General features: G+C 43.5%; 1 protein-coding gene across 2 annotated transcripts in view; it reads right to left on the bottom strand.

Annotated features, from left to right (window-relative positions):
- The window catches only part of CRAMP1 (cramped chromatin regulator 1), a 92548-nt gene that overhangs the window by 46465 nt on the left and 27778 nt on the right, over positions 1 to 18305 (bottom strand). For both annotated transcript variants that reach the window (XM_077449179.1, XM_077449178.1), the window contains exons 3-8: positions 17505 to 17695; positions 14971 to 15124; positions 13852 to 13935; positions 11810 to 11858; positions 9610 to 9704; positions 4967 to 5090 (exon numbers count right to left, since the gene is read on the bottom strand). In XM_077449179.1, the coding sequence (XP_077305305.1) occupies positions 4967 to 5090; positions 9610 to 9704; positions 11810 to 11858; positions 13852 to 13935; positions 14971 to 15124; positions 17505 to 17695 (697 nt within the window). The remainder of the gene's footprint in view (positions 1 to 4966; positions 5091 to 9609; positions 9705 to 11809; positions 11859 to 13851; positions 13936 to 14970; positions 15125 to 17504; positions 17696 to 18305) is intronic.

Raw genomic sequence — 18305 nt, 5'->3', positions numbered from 1 at the left:
ATCCCTTGCAAATTAGGTATATTATTAAACAGCCTCTCTGTCCTGTAAGGTTTCCGTGTCGTCTCCCACTGACTTTCACCTTTCCAATATCCCAGATGGATGGGGCTTGAGTGATGGGTCTGTGGGAGCCACAGGGGACCACACAGCCCATCCATAGCCCACCTACATTCCCTGCTGCATTCCAAATTATCCAGTGCCCGCATCAAAAAGAGTTCCCTTGGGGACAACCCAGGGACACAGTCATGGGGACCAAAGCTAATCATATTTATTCAGTTGGCCTGTGTTGATATATGTACCTTTCCAAATGGAGCGCGTTTTCCATATGAGTCACTCATGATTTATCCAATGTGGGGGATTATAGATTTCCAACTGAAAGTGGAACATCAGTCATTTTTTTTCAACTTTCCATCTATTAAATCTTCTGCCCTTGTTGTTTTAACTTTGGATAGCAAAGCATTTTTTTTTCTGCCAGTAAATACCTTATAGAGCCCACTTCCTGTTTCCTGTCCGGTAAAAAGCCTAGGCTTATGACATCATGCACAGCTCTCTCTCCCTTTGCCAGGAAGGAAGGGGGATGAGTCATAAGAGGGCCATTGAGAGCTGCAGGGCTGCAGAGCTGGGGGTGTGCCTCTGTGTGTATGTGTAAATCCAGGAAGTGAACAGGCAGCAGCTTCAGCTGCCCACAGTTAAAATGGTTGCAGCCAGACACAGTGGAGGGAGATTTATGCAGCATATTTGGCAAGTACAGAATCACCATATATATAAAATAATATGCAAAGTGGTTGGAGGGAAGCTTCACAATGGCAAAGATGTTTTTATTACAAATTATGTGAGCAGACTGCAGTTCCTCTTTAACAGAAGGAGCTTCCTAGCCTGAAATAAAGCCCTGGAAGCTGCCATTCTGGTCATTTCCTCAGGTATCACCTCCTCAAGTATTCCAAGCAAACAATGAATGGGGTTCAAATGGATATTTACCTGGAAGACTATTAATTGTGGAGACAACCTTACTCCAATAGTGATGCAGCTTCAGACATCACCAGAGGAGATGGATAAGGTTCCCTGAGGTTTGCCTACATTTACCACCGAGCGGGTTGGAGACTTCACCCATTCTGTGAAGCTTCATCAGCGTATTATGTACGCTGAGCAAAATGTATAGTTGTGATACCTTCTGCGAGACATTGACAGAACATGTGTTAGCCGACTGAAAGGCCTCCTCCCACTGGTCGCCTGTCAACATCCCCACATCCTCCTCCCACTGTGACATTGCCTTTGTGGGGTGGACCCTCAGGTATTCCATTAAGAGTATGTGGTAACACTGGGATATGAAACCTTTCATTTGGGTCATGGACTGAAGTGGATGTTAAACAGGTGTAGGCGATAATGACCAATCTGTCGCAGCGCCCTGGCTGCATGGGACAGTTGTAAGTAATAGTAGAGCATGTGGGATAGCAGGGCAAATTTACGTTGGAGATCCGGAAAAAACATCAACCACCCATTTTGGAACACCTGGGAGAGAAGTGTTACCCCGCAGGCTTGCCATCAGAGCCCCTGCTGAATTTTGACAAGTTTAGCATATCTACGATGGGCTGTATAACCCGACAATTGTTTCGGTTTATTCCAGATTTTCTAGGTTAAGGCATAAGTAGGCTTTTGTTTTTTCTGAGTTTCTGAAATAATTGAGCCTCCAATCCCTCTGGGATGGAATCTGCACCAGTGCCACCAAGTAAGAGGCGAGCAGTGGAACCTGCGGGGGTAGGGGACATGGAACCGATGAGGTGCTGTAGTTGGTCGGCTATATAATATACCCAAGGGTTTGGGAGGGCAAGGCCTCCACTGTCCTTGGGGTGTTGTAGCTGTTTCGATATAATTCTGGGGGGGGGGGGGGGGACTTGGTCCAATTAATAATAATGAGCCTGGAAAATCATTCAAATTCCGAGATTAGGGACATAGCACTGGTTAGAGAAGACGAGGTGTCTCCCAGAAACAACAACAGATCATCAGCGTATAGCATGAGCTTCTCGTGAAATTCGCCATACTGAAACCCGGTGATATGTGAACTGTTATGAACCAAGGCCAGGGACTCATTCGTTATGGCAAAGAGCAGGGGAGAGGGGGGGAACACCCCTGCCTGGTGCCCCTGCCCAATGCAAAAGCAGGGGACATTCTATCCGACACCCCAACAACTGCCTGCGGTGAAATGTATAGAAGACGCACCCAAGCGATAAAGCGAGCACCAAAACCAAACTTAGAAAGTAACGCCCCAGCGTTATGGCCAACTGATACTGTTAAATGATTTATTATTTGCGTCCATAGAAATACCATCACCCCCAGGGGCTTTACATGTGGGGAAGAAACAGGCCACCTTCAGTAACTCATCCAGGGTGAGCAGTGCATCTAATGCCAGATGGGCCACAGAGGATAGAGGTGTAAGGATAAATCACTAAGGTAGCCTGCCAGCGACTCAGAATAATCATCTTGAAATCCGTAAAGATCAGAGTAAAAGATTTGCACTGCTAGAAACACATCTGCCAGCATTGGTTCAGTAGCAGCATGTGAGCTGCCTGGCTGCATCACCTCTCCCTGCGACTCACATAATAGCGCTGCTGCCCCACCTCCCTCCTGCAGTGGATTGTCCTGCTGCGATATGTAACTAAGGAAACTAAGGGGTAAGTAATACTGGGAGTATGCTATAGGTCCCCTAATCTGGGGGAGACAGAATTCCTATCCCAATTTGGATTAGCGGCAAGGATGAGAAGTGTCATCACAATAGGGGATTTTAATTATGATTCATGGGTCAGCTGGGACGCGCGAACTAGAAACAAAACGTTACTAGACCTACTGATTACCAACAATACAGACTAGATAATGGATGTTGAAATTACGTGCCAAGTTAGGAAACAGCGATCACAGGGCAATTAGCTTCAGTATAAATCACACAAATAGGAAACATAAGGGGAATAAAAAAACACTGAATTTCAAAAGAGACAACTTCCCTAAACTACAAACCTTGCTAGAATATATTAATTGGGATAAAATCTTAGGAACCAAGAACATGGAGTAGAGATGGGTTTGCTTTAAGAGCATATTAAATAAGGGCATTAGCCAGTGCATCCCATTGGGAAATACATTTAAAAAAAGAGTGAACAAAAGTCCTGGTTGGCTTAAATTCAATGTAAAAATGGAGGAAAAAAAAAAAAAAAAGGAGAAGGCCTTTAAAAAATACAAGGCTGAGGGATCATCATCATCCGCATTCAAACTTTACAAAGAATGCAACAAGAGTTGTAAGCGTGCAATTAGGGAAGCTAGGATAGAACACAAAAGACATATAGAGAAACTCTTTAAGTATTTAAACAGTAAGAGAGGGTGGACAGACCATATTGGCCCCATAAAGAATGAGAAAGGGAATCTGGTTACAAAGGATAGGGAGATGGAGAAGGTATTGAATGTATTCTTCTCCTCAGTATTCACGAAGGAAATCAGTTTCAGTAACCAAAACTTCAATGTTTTTCCTAATGGCGCATCACAGGAAGCACCCTCATGGCTAACAGAGGACAGAATTAGAAATAGACTTGAAAACTTTAAAACAGTAATAAGTCACTGGGACCAGATGGCTTGCACCTGAGGGTCCGTGGGGAACTCAGTCAAGTAATTGCCAGACCATTGTTCCTAATTTTTACTGACAGTCTACTGACTGGAATGGTACCAGCTGATTGGAGAAAAGCCAACGTAGTACCAATATTTAAAACAGGGCCAAAATACATCCCTGGAAGTTACAGACCAGTTAGCCTAACACCAATAGTATGCAAGCTCTTGGGGGGGATGATAAGGGACTATATACAAGATTTTAGTAATGAAAATGGTATCATTAGCAGTAATCAGCATGGATTCATGAATTAAGGTCCGTTGGCATAGACCGCAGGGTGAGTACATGGATTGAAAACTGGCTAAAAGGGCAAGTTCAGAGGGTAGTGATAAATGGGGAGTACTCGGAATGGTTAGGGATGGAAAGTGAGGTCTCCCATAGTTCTGTCCTGGTACCAATCCTATTTAATTTGTTCATTAACGACCTGGAGTATGGGGTACACAGTTCAATCTCTGTCCTCAGGAAGGATTTGCTGGAAACAAAGCGAGTACAGAGAAGGGCAACAAAACGAATAAAGGGACTGAAGGATCTTCGTTATGAGGAAAAGTTACAAGCACTGAACTTATTCTCTCTGGAGAAGAGACGCTTAAGAGGGGATATGATTTCAATTTACAAATACCATACTGGTGACCCCAAAATAGGGATAAAAAACCTTTCCGTGGAAGGGAGTTTAATAAGACACGTGGCCACTCATTAAAATTAGAAGAAAAGAGGTTTAACGTTAAACTGTGTAGAGGGTTCTTTACTGTAAGAGCGGCAAGGATGTGGAATTCTCTTTCACATGCGGTGTTTTCAGTGGGGAGCATCGATGGGTTCAAAAAACTATTAGCTAAGCACCTGAACGACCACAAAATACAGGGATATACAATGTATTACTGACATAAAATCACACACATAGGTTGGACTTGATGGACTTGTGTCTTTTTTCAACCTCACCTACTATGTACTTATGTAGGCTGCATCCTGTGTGCCTGTACACCCCTCCTTACTAGGCATTTCATCAGTGGCTCAGGATCTAGATGGGGTGCGAGCATAGCGCTCTAGCTTACCCGCAATCTCCCTTGCCTTATCGCTCGCTTATCGCAGGACCGCCCACCACTGGAAGAAGACCAAGGAGGAAGGCGATCTTGCAGGTCATGTGACCTGCCAGAAGACATCAGAAAAAGGTAAGTAAAACATACTGTTGGCAGAGGCTACAAAAGGGGAAAGTCTAGAGTCTAGAGCAAGGCTTTAAGTACAATTTACTCAGCAACATTATAGTTCCTCTTGGAGTACTATACTGTGCCAGTTACAGCTATCAATATCTTTGATCCATTCTCATACCTGAGGCGTGGATTCTGTGCCAAGCTTTGTACACGTGCCCAGGCCTGGTTACTCCTTGGCTGAAGTTCTACAGGTACCTTCAGAGGCAATCGCACCGGTTTCTGATCCTCTTCATCACTCAGACCTGGAAAAGTTACAATATCAATCCAATAGCTGAAGCCAGAAGCAAAAAAAAAAAAAAAAAAACAATACCTATGTAGGCAGCCATCTGTAGGATGAAATGGAATTAATGGAGCTTACAGCACACTGCATCATTCTGTGTGTTCCATGAAAATCCTATTTCTTTAGAAAGTTTGCTTTTTTTTTTGTTTTTAACACAATTTTTTGTCTCCACTTTTACAATCAACAAAAATTCAGTGTGTGGGCAGTAACAAATTATTTGAAAGCAGAACTTTACTCATAACAACTTCATGCAAATGATTGTACTTTAGCAAGTGTGTGCTGTAAATTGCCTCCAGTATTACGTTTCTTCTTGCCAGAGGCTGACATTTTTTTGAAGCCCGTTCCCCCTGAGCAGCAGTAAATCATAAAGCTAAACCCATCAAATTAACGGTTTAACAAAACAGTTACATTACTGGAATGCGGAAACTGCTGTCAGATTTGCTTGCGTCTTCAACCAAACTGTCCAATCATCAAATGGTGTCATAACTGATGACATGTGCAGCAACATGGCAGTTGTAGAGTAACCACTTAAGGGCTGGAAGGATTTACCTACTTCCTGACTAGGCCATTTTTTAGATGCAGCACTGCGTTACTTTAACAGACAATTGAGCGGTGGTACGACGCTGTACCCAAATACAATTTATGTCCTTTTTTCCCCTCACAAATAGAGCTTTTTGGTGGTATTTGCTCACCTCTGCATTTTTTATTTTTTTCGCTATAAAAAAAAAAAAAGTATAATATATATATATATATATATATATATATATATATATATATATATATATATATATATACACACACATATATATATATATACACACACACATTTCATTTTCTGCTCTTAAGCATACTCAATAAAAAAATAATTAAAAATCTAATTTCTTCATAAATTTAGGTCAATATGTTCTGCTACACATTTTTGTGTATATTGATTGGTTTGTGTAAAAGGTATAGCGTCTATAAAATAGGGGATAGATTTATGGGATTTTTTATATTTTATATATTTTTTTTATTTCTTACTAGTAATGGCGGTGGTCAGTGATTTTTAGTGGGACTGGGACATTGCGGCGGACATATCAGACACCTAGCTGACATTTTTAACACTTTTTTGGGAACCAGTGACATTATTACAGTGATCAGTGCTAAATAGTGCTAAAAATATGCACCGGCATTGTACTAACTGGCAAGCAAGGGGTTAACATCAGGGGTGATCAAGGGGTTAACATCAGGGGTGATCAAAGGGTTAACTGTGCTCCCTTAGTGTGTTTCTAACCGTGTGGGGGGGTGGGCTGCCTGAGAAAACACACAGATCCGTCTTCATGCATGGTAGGAAGACAAGATCCTGCGTCATCCTGTCAGAATTGAGATCTGCCTTGTTTACTTTGGCAGATCCCCGTTCTGTCTCTGCGGGAACCTATCACGGTCCGCCAGACCCATTGATTTGCTCCCCCCGCTGACCAATTGACGCGCGTGCCCACAGAACCTCGTGCACAAACCGATGTACACTTATGGCGATTCGCTCAGCTGAGCCAACTTGCCACAGTGTAACTGTAGTGGCTGGTCAGCAAGAGGTTGAACAGAAGCAGCTTCTTTGGCTGTAAAGGATATGAGGGTTTCATTTTGCTTTAAAGCTGTCAGCAGATTGGCCTTTATGAATTCAGCAGTGCCTAAAAATGGAGAGCAACTGAGCATGTGCAGAGCAGAGCAGTGAGGTTGATTTACTAAAACTGGAGAGTGTAAAATCTGGTGCAGCTGAACATGGTAGCCAATCAGCTTCTAACTTCAGCTTCTTCAATTGAGCTCTGACAAAAAAAAACAAACAAAAAAAAAATCGGAAGCCAATTGGTTTCTATGCAGAGCTGCACCAGATTTTGCACTTTCCAGCTCCATTCAGTAAATCAACCCCCAGCATATTACTGCATTTTAAACAGTAAAGGCATTTATTTTTAATGTTTTAAATAGCTATACCTGCAAAATGGGCCAGACTGAAGCGATCTAGCAGGACTTCATTTTCTGACTAATAAAATAAAACCTGGGCTCGATGCTCCCTAATTTCATGTTCTACCAACTGCTTTTCCACTGACCAATGAGATTGCTCAGTGACCTGTAAGGGCACTTTCACTGGAAAGGGGATGGCAGCGAGTGTAATTTAATCATCATGGCAGGCTCCAGTACAAAAGCACCGTATAGCAAAATCAAAGAGGGGCACAGAAAAACCTTTCTGGGTAATAAAAGGCAATACCAGGCACAGGCAAGACTTTAACCTCAGGCCCTATTCACACTTGTGCGACTTGTTCTGCGACTAAGACCCCTTTCACCCCTTTTATTTTTAGCACCGTTTTAGCGGTGCTATTCGGCCACTAGCAGGATGGTTTTAACCCCGTTAGTGGCCAAAAAGAGGTTAACGCAGCCGGTATCGCAGCGCTGCCCCATTGATTTAAATGGGGAGCAGCAGTGGAGGAGCGGTGAAGTTCATTGCTTCAAAGAAGCTGCTGGCAGTTCTTTTTCTGACACCCTGCCAGCTCACCGCTCCAGTGTGAAAGCCCTCAGGCTTTCACACTGGAGTGAATGGAGACGCTTTTTTTAGGAAGTTTTGCAGGCGCTATTTTTAATGCTATAGCACCTGCAAAATGCTCCAGTGTGAAAGGGGTCTTAGAACTGCAGAGTCGCATGACAAGTTGTACCTCATGATTTCCAATGAGTACCAATCGTATCTGCATGACTTCAAATCGCAGCGATTTCAAAGTAGTCACTGCACTACTTTGGTCCAACTTTGATGCGCCTTGAGGTCCTTAGGCCTCAAGATTACACAGGCATTGCTTCAAGTCAGTCAAAAATCACATCAAAGTCGTTGCAAAAATTGCACGACTTTCAGGTTGCACAAGTGTGAAAGGAGCCTCAGGCTGTCTAAAATGTTAAGGATATATCTCTGTTTCTCTCCCTCCAATGTTCTGGTTGCTACAGCCTTTGCTATATCCCCTGTGCTGGCAGCATGCTAGAAATCTTACATACAGTGCAGCGGTCTGGCATGTTGCCTACACAGTCCAAAATATTGTGCTCCAATTAACACTACTTGTTCTCCCTGACCAGCATTGAATGGAGAATAGTGTAGGTGGTGTATGCCGGACTGCTGGAGAAACGGACCATAGGATTGTGTGTGAGAGCAGCAGTCTGGCTCTCTAGCCTGCTGCTGGCAATAGAGAAGACTGACATATCCTTTACACTTAAAGGGGTTGTTTTTTTTTTTTTTTTTAAATAACAAACATGTCATACTTACCTCCACTGTGCAGCTTGTTTTGCACAGAGCTGCCCCAATCCTTGAATTCAGGGGTCCCCTGGTGGCGCTGGTAGCTCCTCCACGCATTGAGTGTCCATGTTAGAGAAGGCACTCCTAAGGTGGACACCCGTGCAGGCACGCACCTGCACGAGTCCTGCATCTGTGTATATTCACACAGAATGCAGGTCCCGTCCCGGCGCCCACGTCATTGGATTTGTTTGACAGCAGTCAATGGCTGTGCCGCTATTGATCTATACAATCAAAAGCCAAGACAACGGGCAGAGAGGAAGAGTGCATCCCCCCCCCCCTGAGGGAATGAATGGGCTCGGGTGAGTAAAATGGGGGGGGGGGGGGGGGGGTCGGGGTTCTAGGGGGCCAGTCAGTGTCAGAAGTTTTTTTCACCTTAATGCATACGATGCATTAAGGTGAAAAACACGAGGGTTTCAACCCCTTTAAAGGCTATCCACAAGGTTTAGGAGTGTGTCTTTATGGACCTTGCTTTGAGCACTGGTGCACAGTCATACTGGAACAGGAAGGGGCCATCCCCAAACTGTTCCTACAAAGTTGGGAGCATAAAATTGTCCAAAACGTCTTGGTTTGCTGATGCCATAGGATTTCCCTTTCACCGGAACCAAGGGGCCAAACCCCACCTCTGAAAAACAACCCCACACCATAATCCCACCTCCATCAAATGATTTGGACCAGTGCACAAAGCAAGGTCAATAAAGACATGGATGAGCGAGTTTAGGATGGAGGAACATGACTGGCCTGTCCTGACCTCAACCTGATAAAACAACATTGGGATGAATTAGAGCGCAGACTGCGAGCCAGGCCTTCTCATCCAACATCAGTGCCTGACCTTACAAATGCGCTTCTGGAAGAACAGTCAAACATTCCCATAGACACACTCCCAAACATTGTGAACAGCCTTCCCAGAAGAGTTGAAGATGTTATAACTGCAAAGGGTGAGCCAACCTTATAGTGAACCCTACGGACTAAGACAGAGATGCCATTAAATTTCATGTGCGTGTGTTCCAATACTTTTGACTATAAAATAAAATAAAATAAAATAAAATAAAATAAAATAAAGGAAGGCTTCGGTCAGGTCGATGTGAATTGACAATTAGCCTACCCAACTAACAGTTGCATTCTCTGTTTTAAGGCAACAACTTTGGCTTTGAACAGACAGACTGGTGAGCGTTACCTGTCTTTCCTTCAGGGTCACAAAGTTTCTTCAACGCTCGGCACATAGGAGCCTTGATTCGCAGGTTCCTTCCCTTATACCGCACAGTAGTTGCCCTGTGAAAAGATATTTAAAAACCAATCATTATTAAACCTTATTGTATATAATTGGACATTTCATGTGATACAAAATTACATTTAGGTCCAAATGTTCAGACCTAATTTAGAAGCGTCATTTAAAGCAACCCTGCAGGTTCCTGTAAAGAAGAGCTCACATACTTACACCTTTGGCACCTTGCATGCGCCCTCATTTCATAGCAGTCATTGTGATCACGTTATTGGGAACCGAGCTTATGGATTCCTGATCAAAAGTGGTGATTGGAGCCATCAGTGACAGCCTGGTCTGACGACTAGCAGTACTTACACCTGGAGAGGTTGATCTACAGTGCTTAACTATGAGGCCAATGAACAAAATCCCAACATACAGGGCAAAGCAGTGCATGAACACTGTGACCTTCTGCAACCAATCAAAAATAATCGTCCTTTACTTTAACCTTAAGGCTGAGGAAAGTGTAATCTGATGCAACATTTGTATATGGCTTCTGAAATTGTTTTACTCCTGAACATTGATGCAAAAATCAGCACATAAAGTTTCAGCTTTAATAAAATACATGTGTGAATTGTCGTTAGCCATACGTGTCTGTCATTGATTCTCATTGTACGTTTGGTCAAAAGAAAAATCATGCCTAAAAATAAAAAAAAAGTATCACGGACAGTACTCAATTTTCTCTGTCACAATTGCACTAATACAGCTACAATCACATCAAATTAAAAAAAAAAATAGATCAAAGTTACACATATGGCAGTGTAGGGAATGGATTACACTCATATTCATGCATTTTGGTAAAAATTGCCAGGTAAATACCATCATTTGTAAAGGTTTTCTTGCAGTCACATGTTTTCTTGTTGGGCTGTGGGCATGACCCTCTAGGTGACTTCCTTCTCCCATTCTAGATTGCACTGTCCAACAGCCCCTGCAGGGACAGCAAGTCCACAACTCACTCTCGACAGAACAGCCGAGCAGTACATGCTCTGTAGATGTTGTAGGCACTTTCTTCACAGTGGCAATGCCTGAACTATAGAGGAAGCCCCACCATGCCTATGCAGTCCTATATTCCTTAGGGAATAAGCTTGAGATAGAGGGTTACAATGCTACTAGAATTTCAGCAACTGCCTTGCATTGCTGTCAGTCCTCTAAAGCAATTATCTTCAACCTGCAGCCCTTTGCATACTTTTATACAGTCCTTTTGGTACTACTCCCCCCACTGTTTAGCAATAATGGGGCATAGTTCCTGCCACTATTCTTCCCGACAGCAGCGGTGGGGCACTGGTCCTCCCACCGACACCAGCGGTGGGGCACTTGTCCTCCCACCGACACCAGCGGTGGGACATTGTTCAATCCCACTGACCCCAATTCTCCCACAATGGGGCACTATTCCACCCACTGCCAAGGATGGGGCACCATTCCACCCACCGCTAAGGATGGGGCACCATTCCACCCACCGCTAAGGATGGGGCACCATTCCACCCACCGCTAAGGATGGGGCACCATTCCACCCACCGCTAAGGATGGGGCACCATTCCACCCACCGCTAAGGATGGGGCACCATTCCACCCACCGCTAAGGATGGGGCACCATTCCACCCACCGCTAAGGATGGGGCACCATTCCACCCACCGCTAAGGATGGGGCACCATTCCACCCACCGCTAAGGATGGGGCACCATTCCACCCACCGCTAAGGATGGGGCACCATTCCACCCACCGCTAAGGATGGGGCACCATTCCACCCACCGCTAAGGATGGGGCACCATTCCACCCACCGCTAAGGATGGGGCACCATTCCACCCACCGCTAAGGATGGGGCACCATTCCACCCACCGCTAAGGATGGGGCACCATTCCACCCACCAACATCAACAATGGGGCACTTTTCCTCCCTCGGGGATTTTTACTTGGCAACATATTTTTTGCCCTATTTTTTTCACTTTAAGTGAACTTGTTGCTTGGCCCCCTACAAAACGTTTTGGCTAAGATGGGCTTTAAAAACAAACCATTAAACCCCAAGGGCAGTGGCAGCACCATGGGTTGAATTTGTGAAACACATGAGGTACAACACAGGCAATCACATGCTATCAGGTACCAGGAAACATTTTATACCCACCCTAACTGGATCAGCTCATTCAGCTTGGCGGCGTTCTTATCATCCATGCCTACAAAGAAACAAACATTAGAAATATAGACTCGCTTGTGGCATGACTACCACGTGGCATCTATATAAAGCAAAGCTTTTCATCGATACTTGTGGTTATCATCGCCGCTTGATAAAAATTTATGTAACCTCTGTTGTGTGCCAGGTTACTTCTAGTGTAAGTGTATATGAGAGTGAGAGAAAATGAGTGGGAGAGCAAGAGAAGCATCCGCATGCTGGAGAAGTTTATATACTAACAAACATGTCTAGCCTGCGAGTGTCTTTCTCAAGGTCTGTCCAAGAGATGAAATGAGCAGGAAGCAGCCCGATTGGTTGCTAACTAGGATCATACTGTCACCTCCTTAGTACAAGGAAAATGTGTTTGTACAAATCTGGTAAAGGACAAGATGACCTTTGCTAACATGTTACACCCTTATTTAGGGTATAACAGGTTAACAAAAAGCACCTGCCTTGCGCCCCTCCAATTCCTCACTGTGACAGTGGGCAGAGGATCTTCTCCCTGCACCAGATGTCACAATTTAAAGAGTATGTGCAAGTGTGGCTCCACCCAAACAGCCATGTTATTCATTCACAGCAATATGTGAATGAATGAACTAAAACTGCTGTCTTCCACCGCAGCACACGTCTTGTAGTTCTCAATGAACTAGGTGGGTGCTGGTGAGCACTCTCAAAATGTATTGATTTTCCTGCTCTCCAGTAACTGTGTGCCCATTTGGAATGTATGGGGAGACAGCAATACTGGAGATTCTGTAGGAGCCTGACACAGCACCTGTGATCTGCTGATCCTATGTGCAATGCTCTCTAAGCGCCAGGAAAAAAATAAATAAATAAGTGCAAATTTTTTAACCTGCAAACATATATGCATTTATTATTGAAGATGAACTTAGCCTTTAAAGTGTAACTAAACCCAGGACCCTGCATACACTATATCTGATCTCCCACAGTACACAGGAAATGCAATTTTTTAGTAAATATAAACTGCTAAATAGCCTCTCATCAGCAGTATATAGCAGTCTTGTGACTTCTATCAGTGTCTGGTTAAAGTTTGTCGGAGGAATTTTCATTGTCCTCTGGCTGTCCTATGAGCCTGCATGAGCCCTGACCCTCTGTCTGGACAGTGCTGATTGGGCAGCCCTGTGCCAATCACATGTCTCCTCCCACAAATAAACTCTTAGCAACACACACCAAACTGAGCATATGCAGAGTGCCTCCAAAGGCTCAGTCTTATCAGAAGATGGATTGGGGACATTAGAAGGGAAGGATCAGAGAAGACAGGATAAAACAGCCTTTTTATACAATGCAGAGGATTTACCCCTTAGGTACCACATTCAGTAAAGCAAGCATGATTTACTGCACAGACTGATTTTACTGTTGAGGATATAATAACAAGAGGAACTGGAGTCTGCTCACATAATTTGTAATAAAAACATCTTTGCCATTCTAAAGCTTCTCTCCAACCACTTTGCATATTATTTTATATATACTGTGATTTTGTCCTTGCCAAACATGCTGCAGAAATCTCCCTCCACTAAATCTGGCTGCAGCCATTTTAACTGTGGGCAGCTGAAGCTGCTGCCTGTTCACTTCCTGGATTTACTCAGACACACACCTCCAGCTCTGCAGCTCTCATTAGCCCTCTTATGACTCATCCCCTTCTCCCTTCCTGACAAACTCCCACAAGATTGAGAGAGCTGTGCATGATGTCACAAGACTACGCTAATGACCAGAACAAGAAACAGAAAGTGGGCTGTATAAGGTATACTGTATACAAACTATATAAGGTATACTGGGAGAAAAAAAAATGTTTTACTATCTAAAGTTAAAACAACAAGGGCTGAAGATTTAATAGATGGAAAGTTGAAAAAAAAAATGACTTAAGGTCCACTTTAAGCTACCTACTACTAAAATAAATTGGCATCACATTAAAATACTGTTTTCCATGTTTGCAAAGCCCCGACAGCAAACAAAACAAAAAAACAAAAAAAAAAACTTACATCCGCCAATTTTTTTCCGTAGCTCTCCATAACAGATGAGGCCATAAAGCTCCTGTGATGACTTCTTAAGACCAAAAGAAAACACTGCAAAAGATAAAAATAAATAGATAAATAAAATTATAAAAATCTGTAACAAAAATATAAATAAATATTAAAGGCATTTTAAATTACAGAAAAAAAAAAACATCCTGCTGCTGTCATACAGAAAAGTGAAGAACACAGTTTATGCGATCATCATAGATCGGGTCTTTTGCTCAAATCCATTCTTTAAACTAAAGCAATCTGCTTAGCAACCAAAGAAAAATACCTGGTACTTCCAGGTATGAAGGCGCATGTGACAGCGCTTGGCCAATTAACACCATCACATGGGAAGTCATAGCCTTGTATAAGCTACAAATTCAGCACATTGTAGTTGACACAGGACTCTCCGTCAATCCCAGTGAAAACTGCAAATACCATTCCCGCTGCCCACACCGCTGATCTTTGCTCCATTCAGTAGAAACCTTATACTCAGGTCCTCAAGCGGTGTCAATATCAAGGTCCTCCACAGGTCTCACTGGTTCCTTCTCCATGTCACTATGGGGTCTGATAACAAAGTGAAGGTCAGAGGGAGTAATCGGTGAAGTTTGGTTTCCCTTTGGACTTCAGAGGATTGCTACTGAATATAGTGGCATTTTGTGACACAGGCAGCAGTAAGTATTCACAATCTTACAGGTATGTCAACTTTGCAATTTTTGGTAGGGATGCACTTCCACCTGGCAGCACTAGGGTTGTTGGTGTGAATCCCAACCATGGCACTACCTGCCTGTAGCTTTCATGTTCTCCCTATGCCTGTGTGGGTTTCCTCCGGGTACTCCGGTTTCCTCCCACACTCCAAATAAATGCTGGTAGGTTAACTGGCTCCTGTCTAAATTGGCCCTAGTATATGTATGTATGTATGTATGTATGTATGTATGTATGTATGTATGTATGTATGTATGTATGTATGTGAGTTTGGGACCTTAGATGGTAAGCACCTTGAGGGCAGGGACTGACGTGAATGTGCAATATATGTAAAGTGCTGCAAAAATAGACGGCACTAAATAAGTACGTTATAATAAATAAACAGAGGACACTCACCATTGTTGAAGTCGATGTACTTGGAGATTTTGTGCCACGTTCTGTAGTAAAAGTGGCGCACTTGCTCCTTGTTCTTCACCATGCTGACTGGCTTGGCTTTCTTCTTGTACTTGAGGGCAATGTTGTTCTGAATGGCTTCAAAATCCTTCCCATGCTAAAGAGTGAAAGAACGGATGCATAATCACATTTGCCTCAATCATGTCCTGCTACAATATTACTAGCCACAGAGACAATTATTGTTTGATATGGTTTCATCGATCAGGGGTGCTCAAAAAAGTGAGCACTTACTGTATAGTATTTGAGCTCTGACAACATTACACCAAAAATATGAAAGAAATAACACAGAATAAATACATGAGATAAAGGGTGGTTTAACAGCTATACAAACAATAGGAAAACAAAAAGGGAAGAAAATCCCTTGTTTATCAAGGGTATACACCCCTGTGTTCAACTTGTTGCCTGGGGGCTGAACGCATCGCTTTGGTGCTTACTGTGTGGTCCTCAGGGCCCCCGCAGACAATCATCTGTGTTTTCCCTGTTGCTCATCCATGTGCACCTTACTGTAAAGGCTAGTTATGGATTGGAGCGGTAGCCACCTTTCGGCTGGATTTGGTGCAGGGACACACTGGATGCCTTCAGCTGTCATTATGCTGTTACTAGGTGTGCGGTGTGTTCCCATACCTTTAGGGAGGAGTGGGCTCCCTCCAAGCAAACCTGCCCTTAAAAAGGAGAAGTTCGCCTTTTTAAAATAAGTAAATAAATGCAGGTAAAAAGGTAAAATGCTTTTTGCAGGTAAAAGAATGTGCATTTATTATTAACATTAAAAATAATTGTTTTTATTATTAGGAGCCTGTAAAGCAATGCACATACGAACAGCAGATCACAGGTGCAATCTCAGGCTCCTGCAGACTGTCAATGTAGCTATCTGCCCGTACCTCCACAAGCAAGCAGTTACTAAGTGAAAGGAAACAACAATGAACTACCTAGAGCACTCATCAGCACCCTGGTAGTTTATAGAGTTCATTGAGAATTACCACAACCACAATGTCTGATGGTACTCGTAGTTCTCCCATTCACAAAACTCTGTGAATAAATAACGTGGCCGGGTGGCCCCAACGGCAATTAAAAAAAAAATTATTGTGACAGTGGGTGCGGGGAGAAGATTCCCAGCCTGCTGTCACAATGGGGAGTTTCTCAGTTAGTAACATGTTACACCTTAAGTGTGGGTGTAACATGTTACTAAAGGTGAACTTATCCCTTAATCTATCCATTGCTATATATGCTCCAATTTAGGGACTCTCAAAACTATAGAGTTAGGACCCCACTATACAGTGGTGCCTTGATGTGGGCACTGCGGCTTACACATATATTTGCAAATGTGTGCAAATAACCCCCCCGCCTTTAACGTGACTCGTTAGACAGTCTCAAGTTGGTCTTTTTGCAGGCTGGCTAGTAAGAGCGCTGGAGAATTTTTTGTTTGTGATCCGTGTTTAAAAAGTAAAAATGTGGCACAAGCAATTTTTAAAGGGAGCTGTAGGGAGCACATATGTGGCAGTGATTTGTAGCAAAGTCTAAGTAAAAAGGTAGCAAGAACCAGTAATCAGGGAAGAAATAAAAAGAAATTGCAGGACACTGAATAAAAAGGTAATAAAATAGTTTTAACAGAGTATCATGCCATTTTGAAGAAGAAAGGACAATGAGAATTTTAATATCAGAGTATAAAAAAAGTTGGGGCTCTTTCAAACAGGCAGCAGTCTCTACTACACTTTGAAAAGCGATCGATTCTTAAGGGGGGCTGAACAGCGGCTGCCGGGCATTTAGTAGGTGATCCTGCTGTCTCCTAATTGTTTTTTCTTTCTTCTAAATGCCAGGGTGAGTTTGACAGGTAGAACCACCTGTCAAAATTAGCAATCAGACTTAAAATCTGCCTTTGCTTGTGGAGATGGCATGTTTGCAACACACCAACCAGCTGCAATGTTAGGATTTAGGTGGGTGGTGGCTGGAAAAATGCAAATCCACTGCCCGTTTTTACTGCCCCTTTGCCACCTGTGAAAAATGGTCCTTAAAGCAGAGTTCCAACCAAAAGTGGAACTTCTGCTGATCTGCTCCCCCCCCCCCTCCGGTGCCACATTTGGGGGGGGGGGGGGGGAGGGGAACAGGGGACAAGTTTTTCAGCAGGTCCCCCTTCCCCACTTCCGGAGCGGGCGCGCTCGGAATTTCTGCCCCTCCTCCTTCCCCCACCGCCGGGCCAATAAGAAAGTGCATGTGCTTAGCGCATGCGCAGTAGGGAACCATCAGTGAAGCATGAAAGGCTTCACTGGCGGTTTCCCTTAGTGGAGATGGCGGCGGCAGCAACCGACAGCCAATCGGAAGATCAACTGGGGTGCCGACAGCACAGGCTCCCTGTACAGGTAAGTGTCCATATATTAAAAGTTAGTATCTACAGTATTTGTAGCTGCGCACTTAATTTTTTTTTTCCCCCCAGGCTGGTACTCCCCTTTAAGCAGATAAAGGGCACATAAAACATCACTCACTTCATAAAGGGCCTCAAAGAAGGTGTTTTTGTCCTCTGTGCTCCAGGACTCCCATTGTCGCCGAACCTTTTTCTTGTTGCCCTCATCTTTCTCGCCGGCAGACGGTGCTGTATTTCGGTTAGAAGGTTTAGTCGCACTGGGTGTTGTTCCGGTAGAGCAACTTGGTGAGGACGGAGTAGCATTGTCTAATCCTAGATAGAAGAAAAAAACATGCATAAAAATTAGGATTAAAAAAAGCGCACCACACGCTATTGGAACCTCAAGAAGACATAAAACAGTATAATAAAAGTAGAACTAAAAAAAAAAAGGTAATAAAACTTTTTTTTCTTTATTGGTATGGTATTGCACAGAGCAGCCCTGAACCTCCTCCTCTGTGTTCCCCCACTGGCCCACTTGGCTCCTCCATTTCAGCATCTGCCACAATAGCAAGTCACTTTCTATGGGGCAAACATGCAGGCTCACTCCCATACAGGCTGTGTACATCTGTGGCTCAAGTCCGGTATTACACATTTATAGACAGAAGAAACCACCTTCATCCGGCAGGCATTCTTAAATTAATGATCCAGCAGTACAGATAACATAAGTGCCTCCATAGCAATTTACTTTCTATGGCGGGCCTCCATAGTAAGTGACTTTTTAGAAGGCAGGAGGAGCAAAAAGGTAAGGATTGGGGATACTCAGTGCAAAAAAGTAAATCTTTACAATCATTTTAAGACATAGTGGATTCACATATTAAAGCTGAAGTTCAGACAGTTATAGAGGAAATACAATTATGCAGCAATAAATCACTACATATATTAA

This window comes from Lithobates pipiens, unplaced genomic scaffold, assembly GCF_037356315.1.
Source record: "Lithobates pipiens isolate NorthernLeopardFrog02 unplaced genomic scaffold, aLitPip1_a1.2 Scaffold_22, whole genome shotgun sequence".
In the NCBI taxonomy this organism is placed as follows: Eukaryota; Metazoa; Chordata; class Amphibia; order Anura; family Ranidae; genus Lithobates; species Lithobates pipiens.
The sequence above is the reverse complement of the archived record's forward strand: the minus strand, read 5'-3'. Positions and strand labels throughout refer to the sequence as shown.